This window comes from Lissotriton helveticus, chromosome 11 (assembly GCF_964261635.1).
Source record: "Lissotriton helveticus chromosome 11, aLisHel1.1, whole genome shotgun sequence".
NCBI classification, from domain to species: domain Eukaryota; kingdom Metazoa; phylum Chordata; class Amphibia; order Caudata; family Salamandridae; genus Lissotriton; species Lissotriton helveticus.
Window position 1 is genome coordinate 772,339,511 of NC_136072.1, and position 21,594 is coordinate 772,361,104.

Below are 21,594 nucleotides of genomic sequence, written 5' to 3' on the forward strand. Positions count from 1 at the left end.
CTTGACCAAATGAGGAAGAATTTTAGGGCCAGGTGGGAGGACCGCCATTGTGCTCGTGGGGATACACCCTGCCCACCCTAAATTTAGGGGAGGGTGTTGCCCTATATGTCAGTTCCTACCTGTTCTCTAGGGTTGTTTTCTACCAAATGCTACAAGTCTACATGCGCGGACTTCTTGTAATAAAAGATGTGCCACTTTTATTCTAGGTATCCAGTTATGTTTTCAAACTGGTCTTCAATTTTTTGTTTACACTGTGTCTACACTTAGGCTTCTAGAAGCATCTTTTTTCATGAAGAGCCTCGCACTACAGTACTACATGGGACTCGCGTGTGAAGGTTTGTTGTTTCTTTCAACAATTTCATGCTATCTCAGAAAGGCTCCTCCCCCTGTAGTCTTAAAACCCTGCATGAAAAATTCACCTTGACATAAAACTTTTGATTGTCTTCCTCTCCTTTATTTCCTTTGAACGACCCCTTCGTTACCTGGCATCTTCTGCATGCGTCCTCTCTAAGTATATAGTCTACTATAAGTCACATGCCTGTGTACCTTAATCTCATTAATTTTATTTCTACAAATTGCCCACAAATAATTTCATAGATCACAACCTCTCCGTCTTTGAAACCATATACCCGCCCTGAACAAGCCTATCTCTTTATCCGGCCAACCATTTGCCTAAACCCACATAGCTTCCACTTTTCCTCACACCTAACTCCTATTAATTGAACGTTCCACAAAGAAACATGAGTAAATGTATTGAATGGCTTCTGTGAGAGCACACAACTAAACCCAATAGCAACAATAACCCCAATACTAACCACTACACTTGGGTCCCTGAGTATCATGCAACATGCCGTAAAGTGCTTCAATTCTCTGTCAGGGATAGTAAGTGCTATATAAATGCAATCACAACACAATACACTACAGTAGTGTAAGGAGTGGATCCCAAAAACATTTTTGACAGATGCTGTTACATGTCCTTGATGTTAAGAAATGTATTGTTTGTTGTAAAAAAAAAACATTTACTATCAGATTATGAAGCAGATTTTTGGAGCTGCTAATGTATGTCAGTAATGTTTATGCATGTTTCCTGAGTTGTATTTAGTTGGGGTGGTGATGTGTTGTTTTTTTGTGCTTCTGTGTTTTCGTACTGCATTACTAGATTGCGTTTTTGTTGTTTGGTACTGGGGTTGTTGGAATTCTCTTTTGGCAATTTAGTTATATTGTGCCCTGTTTGTTTAAGTTGTATTGTCATTTTGCTTTACGTTATGCGGTTATGTTATTTACTTTGGGAATGTTATCAAATGTTGCAACAATTCCAACTAAAAGCAACACATTCCTTTAACGCTCCATATAGAAACAACAACCACTAAGGTCGTAAAATATCCCTCCTCAAGCACTTGAACTGTTTAACCCCTTGAATGCTGGTGACGGAACCACTCCCAGCCACGGACGCGCTGTGCTGGTGACGGAGTGGTTCCGTCACGGCCCGGACGCCGCGCCTGCGCGGCATTATTTCCACGCCTACGCTGAGCGTTCCATTGAGCGGGCGGGGCCATGACGGAACCACTCCGTCACAAGCACAGCGCGCCCATGGCGGGTGACGGAGTGGTTCCGTCACCAGCATGGCGGCGCCGCACACCCCCCCCCCGCGCCGAAGCAGAACTAACGCCACGGCCAAGGGGTTAAGACACATGAAATCTTTTGTTGTATTTGATTTATTAAATCTTCCAAAGAAGCAATGATCATAAAATATCATAAAACAAACTGATGTAATATAGGGGATCGGTAGGGTAGGTCTATTACTTACAATATGTTACCAGGGTGATACTGTTACCCTTTTAACCCACTCATTCAGACTGACTAAGGGCAATGGTAAATTAAGATACAAGCATGTAGCTACAATTCATATTTGTGAGAGCTATCCCGCGATGACCATGCTTGTGAGTTCACTAAGGGCCCTCCTGGGGACCAGATAAAGTGCAAGTGGCAGAAAGGTATATAAAACCGCTCATTCAAAGTAACTATAGGAGCAGCAATAAATCAAAGTATATGCGTGCGCCAGTTATTAAATGTCATGGGAGCAAACCACTGAATGCCAAGAATGTTAGTTCACTAAAGGCCCCTTTGGAGGTAATTATGGGAGAAGCAATAAATTAAAGTGCATGCATGCAGCAGCTATTACTAGTTGTTCAGTCCAGTAATTGCAAAAAGTTTGCTCACTGGCTTCCCCTCTAAGGAAGGTATGAGAGGATCACTCACTCACAGTAACTATGGGGGTACCAATAAATGAAAGTGCACGCGTGCAGCAGCTGTTAGTAGCCAGGGGCTGTCCAGTGATAGCCAAACATATTAGTTCACTAGTGACCTCTCTGAGATCCAGGTAAAGTGCAAGTGAATGGGCATTTTGAGAGCACTCTGGGGCATATTTTCAAGAAACAACGTTAAAATTATCGCCGCTTTAGTGGCAGGATAATGGGCTTGATAATATGACCTTGTGAATTCCCATAGAAGCCCATGTTCTGGTGTGAACCTGGGCTTCTATTTGGATTCTCACGAGCATATTATCAAGCCCATTATCACCGCTTTAGCGGCAGTTTCCTGCCGCTAAAGCGCGATAATTTTAACGCTGTTCTTGATAATATGCCCCCAAGTTACTCCACGGAGTGTCCTGGCGCCGAGTGACAAGAATATAAAGGTAAAGATGTACGACAATAGATAGCACAGCACATTTGCTAGGTTAACTTCAGAGGCCGGCAGATAAGTCTGGCAATAGGAGTGGCCCTTCAGAATATCCTGGCGTATTGTCGGTCCGCCCGCCTCCCCACCCACTTGGGGTAGCTACATCGTATATGGTTTATCCTGGGCACAGAGTGAATCTCCCTTTCCCTAACACAACAAGAATCCTCATTGCCTGATCTCTGGAAACCATTCCTGTCAATGCTCTCTTCTGAATATCGAGAACTCACATGTCCCAAATAGCTACCACTCCTGAGACTTACCGCCCCCCCAAACAACAGCACCCTGAGAGACAGAATTAGCTAGTGCTGTGTTAGCAAGCTTTTGGGGAGAGGGGAGAGATAAGAGGTACGACCATTGGGGGGAGGAGGGAGTTTTTGGGGTTTAATTTTGAACGTCATATCCACCCCTACAGTAGTAGGGTACATTTGATTTGTATTTCGTCTAATGGTACTTTCATGTCATAAAATCAAAAAAGAAACGTAAACATAACTTCAAGCCACTTTTGATAGAGTCCAGCAAGCAACTTTGTCATTGGTGCCAGAAGTCCGTGGCCAGGATAGCATTAAGGTTGGAGAGAGGCGTATGGAAGGTCAGTGGTTCAGGTGTGAATGAGCATGTGACCAGCACCCAATTGTTCAATAAGATCACAGGGCCGAGATGCAGGGATGCAGTGATTTACTTGCTTGGGTAGTTTTCGTTCAAATTCGTTTAAGGATTTCATGAAGCGACAGGATGATATGGGGTTGTCTGGACCTAGACAGAATATCACGGTGTGCCTACATGTATGGATTCCTTTACTTTGAAATAGGGGCTTGAGGAGGCGCCTCCTCTCCGAATAAGCTTGGGGCAAATGCAGGCTAGTGTAGGAGATTCTCAACTGTTGCCCATGTAAATTACACCCTCTACTGCCCGTGCAATTCCATGCTGTTTTTTCTGCTAGAGATGGAGGGCAGCCCAGCTGGCACTGCAATAGTTTAAGTTTCAGATGAAGTCGGTAAGTGCCGGCTAGATACAAGCTTGTGATAATTTGGCGTAACTGTTGATGACCGACCAAGAGTTGCCTCTTTTGGCAAACTCCTGAGACATGACTTAAATGATCCCTTTCATAGCACATTGACTCCATCTGTCTTGCTAGGAGGCACTGTAAAATTCAAGATATCAGACCTAAAAAAAGAGAAGCAAAATGATCAGGATTTTTTGCACGTGATGTGCCTTCTTGAAATAACTGCTCCACCTTCAGTCTGCTTTTTCATCTGCTATCTCTGACTGAATACAATTATCATGCCTTAAACATTCTACAGGGGCAAACGGCTGGACGGAAGGACATACAGCAAATGTCCAGGGACATACCGTGAAAGAGACCATAAAACATGTGGGAAAAAATAGTGAAAGATAACCCATCCTCTTCCCATACATAAAGAAGAAAGAAAAGTCGTAACTAACACAAAAGTTGACCATCTGATCACGTCCCCATTTCAAAGGCCTTATGCCAACACAGAACTTTCCGGATCCTCAGGTTATCATAACTCTGGATTTCTGAGGATTTTCATAATAGTTGCTTTGAGGTGAGCATCGTTTCCTCCACCTTTATCTCGGCAAGTCTGTACATTCATCAAACCTGCCCATGATTCCAGGTTACCATATTTCGTCCCACCTTCACTATTTCCGTTGTAATAATCTTTCCTTCTAGTTAGGTGTTTTATCCTCCCCAGTTTCTTACCTGGTGGTAGCGCACTTCATTCATGGTAGTATCTCTATATACCAGCACAGAACTTCCCCCACTCAACCATACCGGGGTCAAATTAGTTCCAAGAGTTCTGTATTTCCACGTGCAAAAGGAGACACTTTAATCATACTGTTGTGGGATGTATGGTAAAACCAAATCATCTCAAACTAAGATGACCGGAGTTCAGCACTTGTCCATCCATTGAGTCTGATCGATTCCTTTATCATCCTATTCACCCGTTCTATCATACAACTGGCCCTGGACCAGTATAATTTAAAAAATTTATATATCATCGCCATCCTACTGAGTTATTCCTTCATGAGGTTCAATATAAAAAAATAATTATCTTTCCCTTAATGCTCTGCAGGGTAAATAGACCTGAAGGATGAGCATACAGTAAATACAGGAAGGTGGGTGGAACAAAGGGATCAGGAACATACATTGGCAGTGACTTTAAACCATGTAGGAAATACATTTAGAAATATACCACTTTCCTACGAGTGGTCGTGTAAAGATGTTTAATCGTAATATCAAAGGAAGGGAGTTCATAGGGAAATTATAATGACTCAGAGTCATAATATTATAGACTACCCAGGCCCATGGCTATTGCTATCTGGATGGACTCGACTGATCCAAAGTGTCTAAGGCCACTGACAAATGAAGCAGGGAAAGAAGAGGCAGCTCGACTTTATTAGCCAGGAGGAATGCCCCAGTCTGCATCCATTGGATCCCAGTCCCATGATCAGGCCAAACCTAAAGTAGCAATGATCAAGCATATCTTGAAGTTCTATAAAGTGTTTCAGTGATTGTGAAAATATTATTAGTAATTGATCAAGAGTTTGCATTAACAAAACTATGGCAACGCTTGCAGGATTTTTATGACCGCTTGTAAAGAGAGAAGCAAATGTGTGAACTGAACAGAACTTTAGTTAAATGTATATTGGAAAAGCCCTAAATCAGATAGATTTCTTTTTTTATTAATTGAAGAGCACAATTTAGGAAGGGACATTTGAGACTTGCCACAGTGGCCCTCTCCATCACCCTTGCTAGTGAACGTTTCCATATACCTGCTAGCATTAACTCCTGCAGCACATCCCTTAACTTCCAGTTATATGCAGATGATATCCAGATCCATAACAGAGTGAGGGAAGGATTGGAGAGTCAGAACCTGTTTGAATGTCTGGTAATTATTAGTCCTGAAAGATCTAGAGTTGTTTTTATCCTAAGGGATCAAAAATGGAGGTGTGGCTCCCGTGGTAACAGAAAACAGGTTCTGGAACTCTGTTACACACTGACATGCCTTCAAAGTTCATGTCGAAACAGTTGTCGATAGTTGAATGCTCATCTATCTTCTCTCAAGATGGCAGCCGCAAACTCTCCCTTTAAATTGAAGTTTGTGAGACTACTTATGCTGTCAATGCTGCATTAATGTAAGGTCATCTACACATGTCTCTTCGGATTCCCAATCCAGGAGTGAAGAAGAGTACAGAGCAAGATGACTAGAGCACAGCTACACCTCTGAAAAACTAATACACAACACCAACCTTGAAAACACTCCACTGGCATCAACTGGAACTAGGAAGTGCTTAATGTGTGCCTGTGGCTGAAGCAGGCGAGCACAGGCATGCATTTTGAGGAAATCGGCTTGCTTTTCATCATCATTCTTTGACCAAAATAAAGAGAGCGAGAGAGGGGCAACAAAGGAGGTAGCACAAAAAAATATGGAAATATCTATATTTTAATGGGAAAGTTGGATTTTTTTTAATGTAGTTTTATTTCTAAAAGACAACGTGAAATGCTAGACCTTAAACATTTTTGTCTTAATTTGCTTCCAATGCCTGTTCACTTTTTGTCAGCGCTTATTTGTGCTTTAACTGTGGCCACCAGTCATCCAGCCCAGATTTTGTTTGCTGCATTTGTGATACTCCCACAAATCAAGTCAAGAATGCCAACTTAAATGTTAGCCTCCAATTTCAAATTCCTTGACATTTACAGGGCGTTTTACAATTTCACATTTTGTTTTTTTATGTGATATACTTAAATAATCTGCTAACATCATTTAATTTACAAAACAGTCGCTGACCACTTGAGCAGATGTCCCAGGCCCCAGTTTAAGAACCGCTGCCCTAAAAGACTTGCTCACTCACAAAACTGAAAAAACAAAGGGACAGGATGCGATGTAAATAACTTCTAAGAAAATCAATAAAACAACGAAATAAACCTGTAAGGCACATTTCCTGAGCACCTGAGCTGGAAAGGGGGAATATTTGAGCCTTAAATGTTTCAAGATGTGTCTAAGGAATACCATGTGTTACATATATGGTTGTTAACAGTAAATAGTGAATAGGGCATTCTAGGGATGTACAAGAGTCGCTGGATCAGAGCTTATGGAAGAGGCTCTTAAGCCAAGGTAGCAAATGACTGGGAAGGATCTCTGTCGTCCCTTGCTCGAGGCCTTCTATAGCATAGCGCCTGCACCAGATAGCAAAGCCTCAGCTAACCTCTGGAGACCTCACACGCACTGATTGGTGCCACATGTTTTTAAAACATGTTGTTCTTTTGGCCGATGCATACTTTACATTGTTCTGATTGCAAAACACCCTTTGTCTTGGAGAAGCAGTATTTTGTAGCTGTGCCTTTCAACTATCAGCACGAATTCAAAGTTTCAAACAAGCAATGGTGGAGCAAGAAGGGAGGGACAGCGGAGTAAGCAGCAGCAAGTGAGGGGCAAAGTAGGTAATAGTTGGGGGTGGGCAGCTAGGCAGGTTACAGCAGGGGAGAAGGATAGCAAGAGACAGGAGCAGCATACAATTAAAACTATCATCACTCATGCGCCCCATGCCACCTCCAAACGTCCACCACAAACTCCTCTGTGTGAAAATATGTCTTTTATTGGAGATAATAGGCATTGTAATCGTTCCAATAGGCACTTTTATGACATATGTACACCCTAATTTATCCTCCCCTTCTGTTTCTCAAAAGTCAATTATACCCTGTTGGCTAGTATGTTGGCTACCTTGCCACTTTTAAGCCTCTCTGGTGCTTGGGGTCAAACCTCTTCATGGTCCCCAGTCAGTGCTTAATTTGAGCCGGTGTCTTCTGGTGCTCGGCACCAGCACTTAATTGTCAACACCCGGGCTTGTGAGAGTCTGCCACAAGGTGGCACAATCAGGCTACTTTAGAGATGGCCACAACAACAGTTAATAATTATTGCCGCCCAAGCCCTTCTTATAGCATTGGGGCCTGAAATAGTCAGAACTATCACACTTGCAGGAGTGTGATGATTAGTAGTTGTGTTGTTACTATCATTGGCAGCATAGCAGGGGCAATGTGTGGTGCAAGCTGCAGCGGCCTCCTGGCTAGAGCCCTGGCACTTATTTTTCTACAAATTAAGCACTGTCCCCAGTGAAGCCTGAGCACCTCTGACACCGAAAGAGACCAGGGCACAATTCTCATTAAAACCATTAAAACAATCTGAGGGCCCAAGAAACTGGCAGCAAGCCAGGATACCGCTGGCAAAAGGCCAGACACACACTTTCACTGACAATGGGTTCAACGGACACTAGTGGCTGGCCACCAACCATAGAGATCCAGACATTGGAAGCAAGTAAAGCCCCATCTGATATGAAACATGGAGGCCCCTGGAGCAGACACCAGGCCAGATTCAGACCACCATCAAACATAGGGTCCAGGAACAGGCAATGGGGCAGATACTGCTAGCATGACTGATGGCAGTAAGTGACAACAGCAGGTGGCACCAGAATGTCACTGTCATTAAAAATGTGCACTACAGAGACTGGCTGCAGCTACAGCCTGGGTGTCTTTAACACAGGGTGAGGAAGGAGGTGGAATAGGACAGACACTGCGGCGCACCTGAACCCCACTCTCTTTTTTTTTTTTTTAGAGTTTTATATGGAGTGAACTAAACCTGATCTTTCAAAAAAAGAGAGTTTCCCATAAAAACCAGAAAGGACTGCGTAATACAAGCAATAAACAAAAAAAAATTCCTTTCTGTGTTGCTCAATCCACCTATGTTCAAGACCTTCTCAGACAGTTTGAGTAGAAAGCTATACATATAACATTCCACAATACCACATAGAAATGCATTTGTCTTAATTTTATTTAAAAACAGGCTGAATGCCTAAAATCACAATTTTTTTATATGCAAGGTATCAGAAAAAAACATTCAATTTTCACAGTGTTTCCATTGTAACAAATCACTATCTCCTTACATATTAATCAGTGCAAAATACAAAATTTAAAACAAATAAAACAACAATAATTAAAAAGAAATCCTTATGTCGACGCGTTTCGGTGTCTTGTTTACATTCTATCAACACCTTCTTCAGGACAGGTCACTATACAACAATCTGCAAACAAATGCATACAATTAATATTTTGTCATTCTATATGAGTTCTCTACAACTGTTTAAACTGTGTGGATTTACTGTCTAGGTCAAGAAAATCTTACATTACATTTTTGTTCTCTCACTTATTGTTTTTAAATAAAGTTAAGACGAATGCATTTCTATGTGGTATTGTGAAATTTTATATGTATAGCTTTCTACTCAAACTGTCTGAGAAGGTCTTGAACATAGGTGGATTGAGCAACACAGAAAGGATTTTTTTTTGTTTATTGCGTGAACTAAACCTGGAACATCGGGTATCAGAGCGCTTTACAAGAGCACCAGTTTCGTTACAGAAGGACACATTCAGTTTTGTTGGGCACGGGGTGATTAAGTGATTTTTGGCCAGAATCACTGGATGTTGAGCGTTGTTGCTGAGGCTCGTACCCGGTTCCCCAGCTTCGAGGTCGACCGCTCTAGCTGTAAGGCTACATCCTCTCTTTATCTTTGAGAGCCCCAGGCAGTGGCAACAAACGAACCCCCGGTTACCAGGTACTAGGCACAGGCTAGAACAATGTCATGGCTTAAATCTAATGCTCTAGTCACTGGTAGAAAGCCTACGTTTCACGGGTAATAAAATGAGGGTCATCATGGCCAAAGGCAACAGGGCAAAGCCCAGTGTTCATAAAAACACAAGGCTCCATTCACTGCTACGGTCTTCATCTTGGCTGTCACTAAAACCCACAGTCCCATACAACAGGCTGGAATGCTATTTTGATTAAGTAGCGCCCCAGACACTGGCGGTGAGCAAGAACTACAGAGTCACTAACCTCAAGAGGTCCCACACCCACCAGCAAGTTAAAATCCCAATTTCAGTAAAACCATAAAAGGCCCCAGGAACTGGCCGAACCGGGAACCCCATTTATATTAAACAGAGGAGTCCCTGACACTGGCAGCATTCCAAAACCCCACTTCATTAAAAGCAAAGTCACTTGGTGTTGACAGGATGCCAAGTCTCACTGCATCGACAACCAGACTATTGCAAAGCTAAATCTATATTGGTAAGCATCAGTTTATCATTCTTTATTTCACATCTATGTACATTCAATACATATACAACCCATCAAAATACATAAATATGGAGTTAAGCACAGTAAACTCAAACTTACTTTTCTAGACTTACTTTCACAATATTATAGAAGTCGATATTCTCGACATTATATTTTGAAGTGTCAACATCTAAACCACAATATTCTGATACCAAACCATCAAACTGTAGTTACCCAGGGATCATGGACTCTGGAATGACTAACTGTCATTAAAAAAACGAAAAGACTCCAGACACTGACAGAAGGCCAAAGCCCACTGTCGATAACAAAGGGCTCTAGACACTGACCATTACCAATAAAACTGATGTTTTAGCAACTATATTTAAAGACTGAACGGTACAGGGATTATTCTTTGGAAATAGCATCTAAATAAATATCACCCATCAGTAGTTAACAGCATTATTCTCTGGGATTTCCTAGGCATGGTCAAGGGAAAGTGTGTTAATGGGGTTCAGTAAAGAATTGGAGGTTGGCAGATGTCAAAGAATTTGGAGTGGATGAGTAAACGCTTGCCACAGTCTGCCTTTCGATAAGGGCAGAGAATGGGAGCATTATTCTTTCAAATGTAGCCTATTTGTCGCTAACGCGAGCCATTGGTGTCTTCGTGACAAAGAAAGACCACAGCAGTGCCCACCAGGCTGCAGACTTGGAGTTGGGTTGGATCCCTCTGCTTTTCCACAGATGGGTGAATTCCACGAGAGCAGCAGGAGGAGGTGAGAAACCAGTTTGCCTGCTAGAGAATTCTGTGTAGTTGTTATACTCCTCCACGCCCCCAATGGATCAAAAGAAAATTGGCTCTCTGACATGACTTTGATGTGAGCCAACATTTTTCCAGAATGTTTTTTAATCCGACATGTCCACCATACATATGCCATCATTCGGCTTTCATGATTTGATTTCTGTCTCTTTTTCATATTAGAGGCTCCATCAAAAGAGAGGGAGCAAGGGACAACGGTGCCCGGCGCCTATTTGACAGAAGAATTGACTGGCTCTGGTGTGAGGGTGGTGATGGTGGAAGGGAGGGTTATTTTTGGAAGGGCTCAAGATGGTATGCATAAGGTTGAGCAGTGATGAGGAACCCTCTAAATGTTTTGTGGCGGGGGCTGTTACACATCAGTGCACAATTGCCCGTGGAATAGCTTGTTTTCAGAATTGAGGATGAGCCAATAAGAAGGCGTTTTACATGAGGTTAAATAAGTCATGAGTATGGACCTGTCAATGAGACCTCCTTTTACCATGGTCTGGCACAAGTACATTAAAATGTAGAGAAACAGCATCTTATTTACCCGGATCACATAATTTGATCAGTTCAGGAGGCCAGATTTCAAACCTGGGTCAGCTCCCAAGTTATCCACTCAAGGAACCACGAATGCTGACTTACAGCGTTCTAAATTTAATATAACTGTGGGTAATCTTTTTGAAGTTCACCACATGGCATCTATAATAGGTGAATCTGCTATTTTTATTTGTGAGGTCTTCCTGTTAATATTCCTGTCATATAGCATAAATGTCAGTTGCAGAAGGGAGAGTTGTTGGTTCTCCTTCGATGACATTTTAAACAACACTTTGGTCCATAATGAGTTCAACCCCTTATTTACAAAGCTAGTAGATGCTTCCTTGATAGGCGAATGGAGTATGGTTTTCTGAGCTTGTTTTTTAGGTCTCACATACAGGCATCTTAAGGTGTCTGTTGTAAAAGGCTTATACCCTTGCTCTTGACTGAATAGCTTTTTTGTCAATGCCAGTTTCCTGTTCCATATTCAATGGTTTTCCACTCTAATTTTGTATTTTGCCTACCCCTGGAATATTATTTCATTATTTCTTTACATTATTTCTTGATTGGACGACTTGCATAATTCCACTGATGATGTGAGGAGACTACTTTTGGGAGTGCATAGCATTTTTAACTCTTTCTCCTCTTGGCTCAATTCCTTCCTTCAATTCACTATGTTTATATACGCACTGGTGCCAACTTCTAACGCGTTTCCAACTTAAACAAATTTGCAAGATAGTTGCACATGCCCTCAGAGGAACTGTGATGCTCAATTGGCCATCTTGGAATGACTTTGGTCATAAAAAAAACACTGTAAGATGGCCACCGTTGTTTGCCCATGTTTCATGACGCACCAACAGGGATCTTGAAATGATTTTTTTTTGTGGGGGGAAAAAAATCCATGATATCCTCTGGCACGTCATGACACATGCCCATGAGTAGTTACACTCCATGGCATATATATTTATTTTTTCTTTTTAAAATGGCAATGGAAATTATTGACTTATTAAATAGCTTGAGAACCAGATTTTCAAATCTGAGACCCACTGGATATGCCAAAGCTTGTTTCAAATGGCTACGCAATGTTATTCAAGAAAAGCACTATATTGTTTCGTGAATATTATTTTTATTTTTTGTATCTCGCATCTAGCATTCGCAAAAAAACTCTTTAAAATCAAACCATCTGCCTTTATTCCGAAAAGTTGAGCTCTGTGAATAAAGCTGAAATATGATTAAACTAAACTCTTGTTGCAATTGTTTTAATATTTAACTAAATGCTGAGGTGCTTAATGTTTATTTAGGAATATTAAAAAAGGCATGGTCATTACCACGGCATAGCAATCAACCATGAGCATTCTTGGCTACTATTGTTGCGTGACTTCAAAGTTCCCTGATTTCTTTCAGTGGCTTGGCACACACACTGGCACAGGCCATGACACAGCCTGTGCATGCCCTTAGCTACACCGTTGCTCCCCAGTGAAAAACAGGGCATCCACACTCTACTTTCTCTGGATTCCTTAAATGATGGTCGTGGAGCAGACAGGAGATGGGAACGTAGCTTGGTCACTAAGATCGGGGGTGTAAACTTCAGTCTTTCCAACAATCACGCTGGCATATCTTGTTAAAATACATTATGAGTAGCAGGACATGTGTGGGGCTTACGAAGAAGTGGAAAGAGAGAGGAGTGCGGATTGTCAGGGGCACTTAAAGCACAAATGTTTTGAAACTAACCAAGTTTTAAGGCAGAGACAGGAGACAGAGAGAGGGAGCTTGTGTGTGTGGGTGTGTTTTGTCAGTATGGGCGTGTATGAAACCAGGGTGAATACCAAACTATTTACTACAGAATAAATTTTTAGGGGGGTGAAACATCCCAAACACCCCCCTGAAGCTGCGCACCTATGGGCAGCAGATTAGGAGGCAGTACTGTAGCCCTGCTTTACCTGCATTATCTGCCTTTAAAAGGCAATTGTCCATTGGGGGAGGGCCAGGGCCAGTTGAGTTAAAGGGTTGGGAGGAAGGGTGGGGGGAGTTATATAGCTAATATGTCACCTTCGCAAGCTCTTCGGTACCGATGTATCATCGTTAAGTGGTTCACAAGTGGGAAAAACTGCATAAATCAGACTAACAGCAATAATACATACAACTGTAACTGTTACTCGAAATGTTTGACATGTTGTCTGAGAACCTCAACGATGCACTCATAATTTAAGGTATGAAGAAGACTGTAAAGTAACACAAGTATATTGTTTTTTTCTGTATGATGCTATATTGGGAAAAATTCAATAAAATATGTTTTATTAAAAAAAAGGCAATGGCTTCTACTTCCTCCCATGCAGATCAAAGTGAGAAACATGAGTAAAACGATTCAGACAACTTGACCAAGACCACACAGCAGTTGAATGTTTGAGTTTCCGATCCATAATCCTTATTTTCTCATGTACTTTCAGCCCACAGCTCAGGATGTCATTCATTGTGTTCTCGACACGGGGGTCCATCCTCATGAAACTGACTGAGGACAGGTGAGTGTCCTTCAAAGGAATATTGTCTATTGTCTGCCATTTTGAAGTCAAGAATGTAATGAGAACCTCATAGAGAACACTGTATTGCTGTCACAGAGTCCATGCGCCCAAGCTACTGCAAGAACGGAGGTAGAAACCTGAGATTGTGATGTCCTCTCCTTTAGAAAACATGTTATTCTACCCAGAGCCAAGATGAAGCAGATTAGATAAGGAAATGTTATTTATGCGTAATCCTAATTCTCCATTTCAGGTATCATCATTGAATAACATCAATTGAGGATCCTGATACAAGTAATTAAAACAAAATATCTCTTTCTAAAAATTCAGTGCAGTCAGATAGTTCGTTAAACATTACATTTTTTATAGGTTTCTTAAATAATTCAAATTAAATTTAACAAGCATTTACAATGCAACGGTTTTGCCTTTGCAAAAGTTAGAGCTATTGGCATTGTAAATGACAACTTTTTTATTTATGTGTTGGTTTTGAAAACAGATAAATAAATGGCATTGTCATTTTCAATGGCAATAGCTTAATCTCTCGCAAATGCCACACACACACCCATAGAGAGCCCCCCCACACGCACACAGAGCCCCCCACACACACCCACACAGAGCCCCCCACACACACAACCACACAGAGCCCCCCCACACAGAGGCCCCCCACACACCCACACAGAGCCCCCCCAACACAGAGCCCCCCACACACATCCACACAGAGGACCCCCACACACCCACACAGAGGCCCCCCCACACACCCACACAGAGCCCCCCACACTGCGAGCCCCCCCACACACCCACACAGAGCCCCCCCACACTGAGAGCCCCACAAAGCACATATTACTGTAACTATTTGAGGAGATAATAGGTGCAGTAACAGCAAATTTCACAGCGCCTTATGCTGGGACAATCTTACCAACAACTGAAAGACCTGAGGGGCATTTTTTTTTGCTTTCTTAATGGCCCATCATTACAATTACTGAGCACTTTACTAACCTGGGTCATCAAAACTAGTAGCAGAGCTCAATTTATCCCGGTTATTGCAGTCGATGGCGCAGCTGGATACCACCGCCTGTGTTTTTGATGGCTGCCGCTTTTTTTTTTTTTTTTTTTTATCTCAGACCAGGACTGAAGCATCAAGACAGTCATGAAAGATTGAGATAAAGAGACAAAAATGTAAAAGTGGAGGAAAGCAAAGCTATGAGCGGGGCCCCTAGAATTAAGTGACGATTAGGACCAAGTTATGTGGCAGGCTTAACTAAATTATGTGGCATGAAAAGGCGAAGTACGTGGCATAATTTGTGGCAGCATTACTTCAATAGGTTGAATTTTTTTGCAAGTTTGCACTATCTGGGAACGTTCACTCCTCATTAGTATGGGTTCAACACCATAATAGAGACATCAGTGACCGAAAGATGGCCAGGTAACTTTTCGCATGCGCTGTAGCAGCAACACGTGAGCTGCTCTTACCAAGAAAAGAGTCTATGGTGGTAACAGTGTCTCCCACTGTCATATCATACTTCAGTTTTATTTTCCCCAGGGTGGCACGTATACTTAAACAAGGGTACAAATCCCTAGGGGTTCACAAGGCGAAGGCCCAACCTATTATTGATAGTTAAATAGCTGCCATTGAGGTGTGCCAACATGCCAGAGAAGTCGTCTACAAGTTAAATTACTGGCCTTACACGTTCCAGAGCCCCACTACTAAATATATGAAGAAAACATGAAAGTCAATGTGGTGCAACAGAATTAAACGTACCTTAGATGGGATGAGAGTTCCGCACTTTTCTACCAGAACCGAAAGAGGTGGCCCGGTCAAGCCTCTTCTGAGCGCAGACAGGCCCGCTCCTGGCCTGGGCACAAGTCCTGGCACGCCGGCGCTGCGGGAGCCCTGCCAAAGATTTGTGTGCCTCCGAGAGCTAGAGTGCCGCAGTGAGCAGCAGGGAAATCTGGTGGCTGTAGTAATTGCGGCCCCCCTCCCCAAAATCTGTGCCTGCCACGGTAATCTGAAATCCCATGTAACAAAGTATTTCGCTACAGGCCAGTGTAACAACCACCCACCCCTTAAATGACTACTTAATTCAACATGCTTTTCACGAAAAATTCGCCAGAGCCATTGCCTTTGTAGTGACTTTAAATAATAAATGAAACAGTCCTAATGCCTTGAATATTGAATTGGCACCGTAACTATTATTCAGCCCCACTGTCTTGTGCAAAAACTTGCAATACAAGCACTCTTTTTTTTTAGCAAAAACACCAAACTTCGGTTCAATCAATCAGAAGCTGTGCTCCAGAGAATCAACACGTGAGCTGGGCAAAATTTCCTCTCCAAGTAGTGCTTCAGAGCGCTCTTTTTCTGTTCATCACAATGTTAAAGGAGAAAAACACTGTCAATCCAGACCTATAAAGGTGGCCACGTTTTAGGTTGCAAGGGCTACATTGAAAATCAGGAGGACTGCAGCGCCCAGGACTGAAGTGAACATTTAGTGCCGAGTAAAGATATTGACAGGTCACTGGAGCCTAATGCATGCGTAGAATGCGCTGCTACGTTGTACGTACACACTGGGCATTCTAAGGATCTGGAAAATAAAAAACAAGTTGAGCACTACAAATCAAATAGGAGTAAGTGTCGCAGCCCCCTGCATTGCACGACTTCCATAACCTTGTGAGAACCTGAGAATTCTCTGTTCCTTTCAGTAGAATTCAACAAAAAGAGCACCTGCGCAGCCCGGGAAGGAGGGGGTGGGGTTGGATTTCATAAACTCAGCACCTCGCTTTTGTTCCAATGTACAAAAGTCTCAAAATACAATGAACAACGTAAAAAATCAGCGACGGGATTGAGCTGTGCTTGTTATAGTGACTCAGTCAGAAGCCACTCTCAGGCGAGGGTGGAAGGGGCCACGCACGCGGTGGCTAGGACGTGTGGAGAAAGTACGGACGTGTACAGTGTGTGCAGACAGGCCTGGGGGAGTGGCAAACACAGTGAACGCAAAGGAACACTTAGGGCCCGCTGAGTGTGAGGCGCAATCAAAGCCTCTTCAGAAAAGAGCCCAGGCGCTGTATTCCGCATCATTCAGGCCGCCAGAGCGCACTTTAACTGTGTCACAGTCTCAAGCAGCGCACATCGACCCCAGGGCCAAACTCCCCGTCTAAGAGAAACTGTGCAAAGCGTGCACTACGGAGGGTTGAGGACGAAAACAGTATGCAGGGACAACCTAAAGCAGCCTGAGCAATTTTGTTTCGGACCAGCCGACGCTATGAAGATACAAGCGCCGCCTCGAAGCCTCCCTCGCACTGCTGCAGCGCTCACTCCACGCGCTCCCTCCCAGCTGCGAGCGAGACTCCTGCAAACAAATGAGAACAAGTACCTACGAGCACACGAGAGCGGGGGGGGGGCGGGCGGGAAACAAGAATAAAATATGCCGCTTACCTGATAGCCGATGCCAGGCAGACGTCCCTCGTTGCGTGCCTTCCAGGACAAATGAACAAAACAAACCTCCCCCCCCCCCCCAAAAAAAGCACCGCCCACAGCCGCATGACGTGGCCAAAAGGGAAAAATTCTGGGGAACGCCCCCGAATCTGGTCCGGCCTTGACGGACAGATCCGGCTCCCAATGGCTAGCCTCCATTTATGGAGCTAGCCAATGGGAGCAGGGGGCGAGTAGGGGGCGAGTCCCTGTTCCCCACTGTAAGACATAAGATTTTGCTAGCGCATGCGTACTTCGTACGCATTGCCAAGCAAAACCTATAAAGGAGGGTACCAAGATCACTGTGTTGAAAATCCCTTTTTTTAATTCCTCAATTTGACAGGAGAAAGCAGTAAATAGAACTAATACTCAGTATCTTTTAAAAGAGAACGATTGTGCTCTAATTTTGTGGCAGGCATGTTGTGCCCAGGTTATCCAGTGTGTCCTGCACTGACTATGACATTTTGAAATGGAGGGAGATTTTGGCTCCCAGCTCAAAAGCAATTGTATAGGCCCAAGCCTGTCCAGAAACTAGGAAAAATCCATACAGGGCATAACGTCTCCAGAGGCAGCACTTACATTACACTGCACAAGGAGTTTGTTATAGTAAGGGTTTTTTGTGAACTGACAATTATAATAAAAGCTTTTGGTTGGAAGCTAATGTATTAAAAAATACTGGGAAAGATTATATTGCTTACAAATAGTAGAATGGGACAGCTATGTCAAGCCTGAATCATGCTCACATCTCGCACTCCAGCATCCACACACCATTGCCCATGTATTCTCTCACCACATGCTAACAGCCACACAATATTCACCACTAACCTGCAGCATAGCAAACATTCTCCATATACAGTCACACCCGATATACACCAGTCAGTTATTAGCCAGCGACACTCGTAACACAGTGACTATGCCAGCACCTACAAATCAGACATCTGCATCCCATTACACCCAAAGCACAATGCCTTAGCGTTTGCATACTTGAAAACACACAATATATTAATACGCTCACTATGCAGACCATGCATAATTACACCCACTATTAACACCTTTCTGACAAAATAACACACCAACTAATCACAGCCCATTTACCCAATTCCAGTACCCACAGCACAACATACCTCAAACAAACTCAAAGCTAAAAAATATTGCATTCCAGATACATTGGGAAGGAGGGACGCAGCACATATAACTGACCACTTTGTTGTGTGGAAAAGGACGCTTTATTGAAACAGGTGCACATCCCAAGTTTTATCTGTCATAGTTACAAAACTAAAACCTAGCTATAAATCAAACTAACTAATGTCCCCACCCTCATCCCTACGGTCCCCCACATGCCCACCTTGCATCTATCTCATTTAACTGTAGTACATTTTAACAATTACAGCTGTATATTTCCCCTACCGCCTATGACTGCATGTATGAACCCCTGAGCAATCAAAACTCCTAAAATGAACCTTGAACTACTTGCCTACCTTCCCTTTGCACATGGTTCACCAACTGACAATGCCAACCAAACATCTGACAAGTCCTGCAAAACTTTACCGGCCCCCGCAAAGCACCTGTTCCAAGTGACAACCAACACATCACAAAACCCTGCACACCTGTCTCAACAATGGAGGCCGAAAGAAAAAGGCCTAACTAACATGACCCCCGGAAATCACTAGCTAAAGGGGCATGCAGGCGGAGAAAAACGCCTAAATCTCTCCCTGTCAACAGCCACTAGCTCACCTGAACCTAAAATGGAGGCAGTGAGCCCAGTTTAACCTCTTATATAACCTGGGCTATATTGGGCTAGGAATGTAGCCCAAATCAAAATGGCAGTTCTTGGACTGCAATAAAAAAAATGGTGGCACTCTTTGGTTGCTCAAACTTTCTCTGATTAAGCTGTTTTATTATTAGGTAGGGTGCAGGTGGTTATCATCCTCTGATCTAGGGCGTAAGTCTTGAAAGTAAAACGTTGTGTTGTTTAACATTAAACAACGTCTCCACTGTGCACTCTGTAGGGTAAAGACCCTTATTTGATTTTATCAAAGTAATAAAATTCGAATGGATTGTAGACAATTGTATCCTTGGTTTTATTTCGTTGAGAACATAGTGTTACTTCACACTCATTTGTTTTCCCGTTGATAACAGAAATCTTCTATATGATTTCATTTGTGAATCACTTTGTGTAAATTCCCAATGCATTTCAGGACAGTGTCCTTCATCAGGGGAATCTTTCTGAAACAATGATCAAAAAATTGCAAAATTCAGTAACTCAAGAGGCGTTTCAGCCACAACAATAAATAGAAAGCTTGTGAAGAAGTGGAACCATGCAATAGTCATGCCAGTGATAACGTAAATCTCAAATTTTGGAAAAAAGGGGATTCACCACCCATTCAGAAAGATAAAGATTGAGAGCATGTCAGTAGAAAGATAGTGCCCATGCCTTAATCGCTGATCGGTTAGTGTAGTCAAAATCATATGTAGATCATGCGTAGTAGAGGAAAGTCAGATTACCACTTTCAAACTAGTAATACTAGATGCTGTTAAGAAGTGTCCAAGTGCTCCGCATTGTACTACTGAAGTTGGTACAATTTCATAGGCCTGTGTATAAGAATGAGGAATCATGTGTGTGTCATGTGTTAGAGGTGTCAAACATCTAGGTGTTGATTTCCCGGGTTCGTATTCAAGTTGTTAGTCAAGTGACATGATGGAGTATAGCCCTCTTGTGTAGCTTTATAACATAGTACAAAAGACTTTAAACATAAACAGAAAAATATACCACAAGAAAAACAATCAAGTGCCCGGATATGTACTCCATAATAAAACCTCCGGGTAACACTGCTGCTATCAAGTGTAAAGTATACCTTTGTAAAGAAGTGAAACTTACGCTATATGAGTGTCATTTTAAAAGACAAACATTCTCAATATGCAATAATGTAATCGAGTCCTACCTTAAAGGATGGGCCAGGTAGACGTGTGCCATCGCTTGCAAGTACAACCATCAACTGGTAGTGGTTTGAAAACGTGAGTGTTACGTGTGTGTATAATAGAGTCCCGAAGGAGAAAGGGAGGGTGTGGAAGTGATGAATTCATATGGCGATCGCCATGTTGGAGTGTGGAAAAACGTAGAAGTAAGTAGACTAATGCAGATATGTCGAGAAGAAAACAGACTGGTACCTACTACCCTAAAGGGGTGAGGTGTGAGAATGAACCTAAGGTCCTGTAACAAATGTAAACAAACAATGTCACATAGTGCAATGTGCTATATGGTAATGGTACTGTGTGTTCTCAAATAATATGAGTGTGATGGTCGAGGACATTTTGGAGTGTAAACATTAAATGGAAAAGTTAAACTGGTCACAAATATGTGAATGTAAATGAATTGGTACACGGTATGCAAGAAAAGGTATACACCCGTTACAACGGATCTTTTACTCCGCACTACCATTACAACGCGACCATTACTCCGCATACCATTACAACGCATTGCGCTGGGGGGCGCTCTAGGATAGGGAATAAGTATAATTTACTATCCAACACCTTCCCTAGGGTCCACGGGGACTGGAGTTAGAATAGTAAATTATACTTACCACTATCCAGCGCCCCAAGGCGCTATGCGTTGTAACGGTATGCGGAGTAAAAGTCGCGTTGTAATGGTCTGCGGAGTAAAAGTATGCGTTATAACGTCATACATCCCAAGAAAATAATCGGTAGGCGTCAGTGACTGTGATATTAAGAAAGTTGGGAATGTTGATTTATACTGTTAGAACATGTGTAAGTGAAAAACGCATTTGTACATGGTAAACCAGGTTGGCAAAAAAGTAACAGAGGTCCTGTGAAAGGGTAAAGTGCACACATAATTTGCTGCATAAGATGTTTCTGTAAATCATTACCCCCATACCACATGTACTTCATTGTAAATGAAATTGTAGTTCTTAGCATAGTAGTGTTGTTGGCGATCTTCTTCCGAGATGCAGAGTCTGGTTGAAATCGTGCTAATCGGTTCATAAGCAACAACTAAAATCTAACCGTTCGTTCAATCCTTTAGGGTTAAATGCTTCTGTATTGTTGATCCAAAACAGTTCTCGTTGCAACAACCACTTCTTGTTGTCTCTTCCTTCTACAATTGCACCACTTACAACACTAAAAATCTCAATTGGCTAACATTATGTTTGTTTATGGCGAAATGCATCACAACCAGTGATTTTTCTTGATGATTTTGGATGTTGCTTAAGTCTTCGGTTAGCCGAATTTTAATTGTACGTTCAGTCTTGCCCACGTAAATGAGTCCACATGGACATTTGAGTAAATATACTACATTTTTTTAATCACAGGTAGCTGTAGTATACAACTTTATGGGTGTCCCTTTGGTTGGATCTGCCATGGTGTTTCCATTGATTATGCTGTTACACTGCCCGCAATTAAAAC

General features: G+C 42.6%; 1 protein-coding gene across 1 annotated transcript in view; it reads left to right on the forward strand.

The window, feature by feature from the left end:
• The window catches only part of ANTXR1 (ANTXR cell adhesion molecule 1), a 551,130-nt gene that overhangs the window by 135,873 nt on the left and 393,663 nt on the right, over positions 1-21,594 (forward strand). The window contains exon 3 of the mRNA XM_078666668.1: positions 13,641-13,712. Coding sequence (XP_078522794.1) covers positions 13,641-13,712 — 72 coding nt within the window. The remainder of the gene's footprint in view (positions 1-13,640; positions 13,713-21,594) is intronic.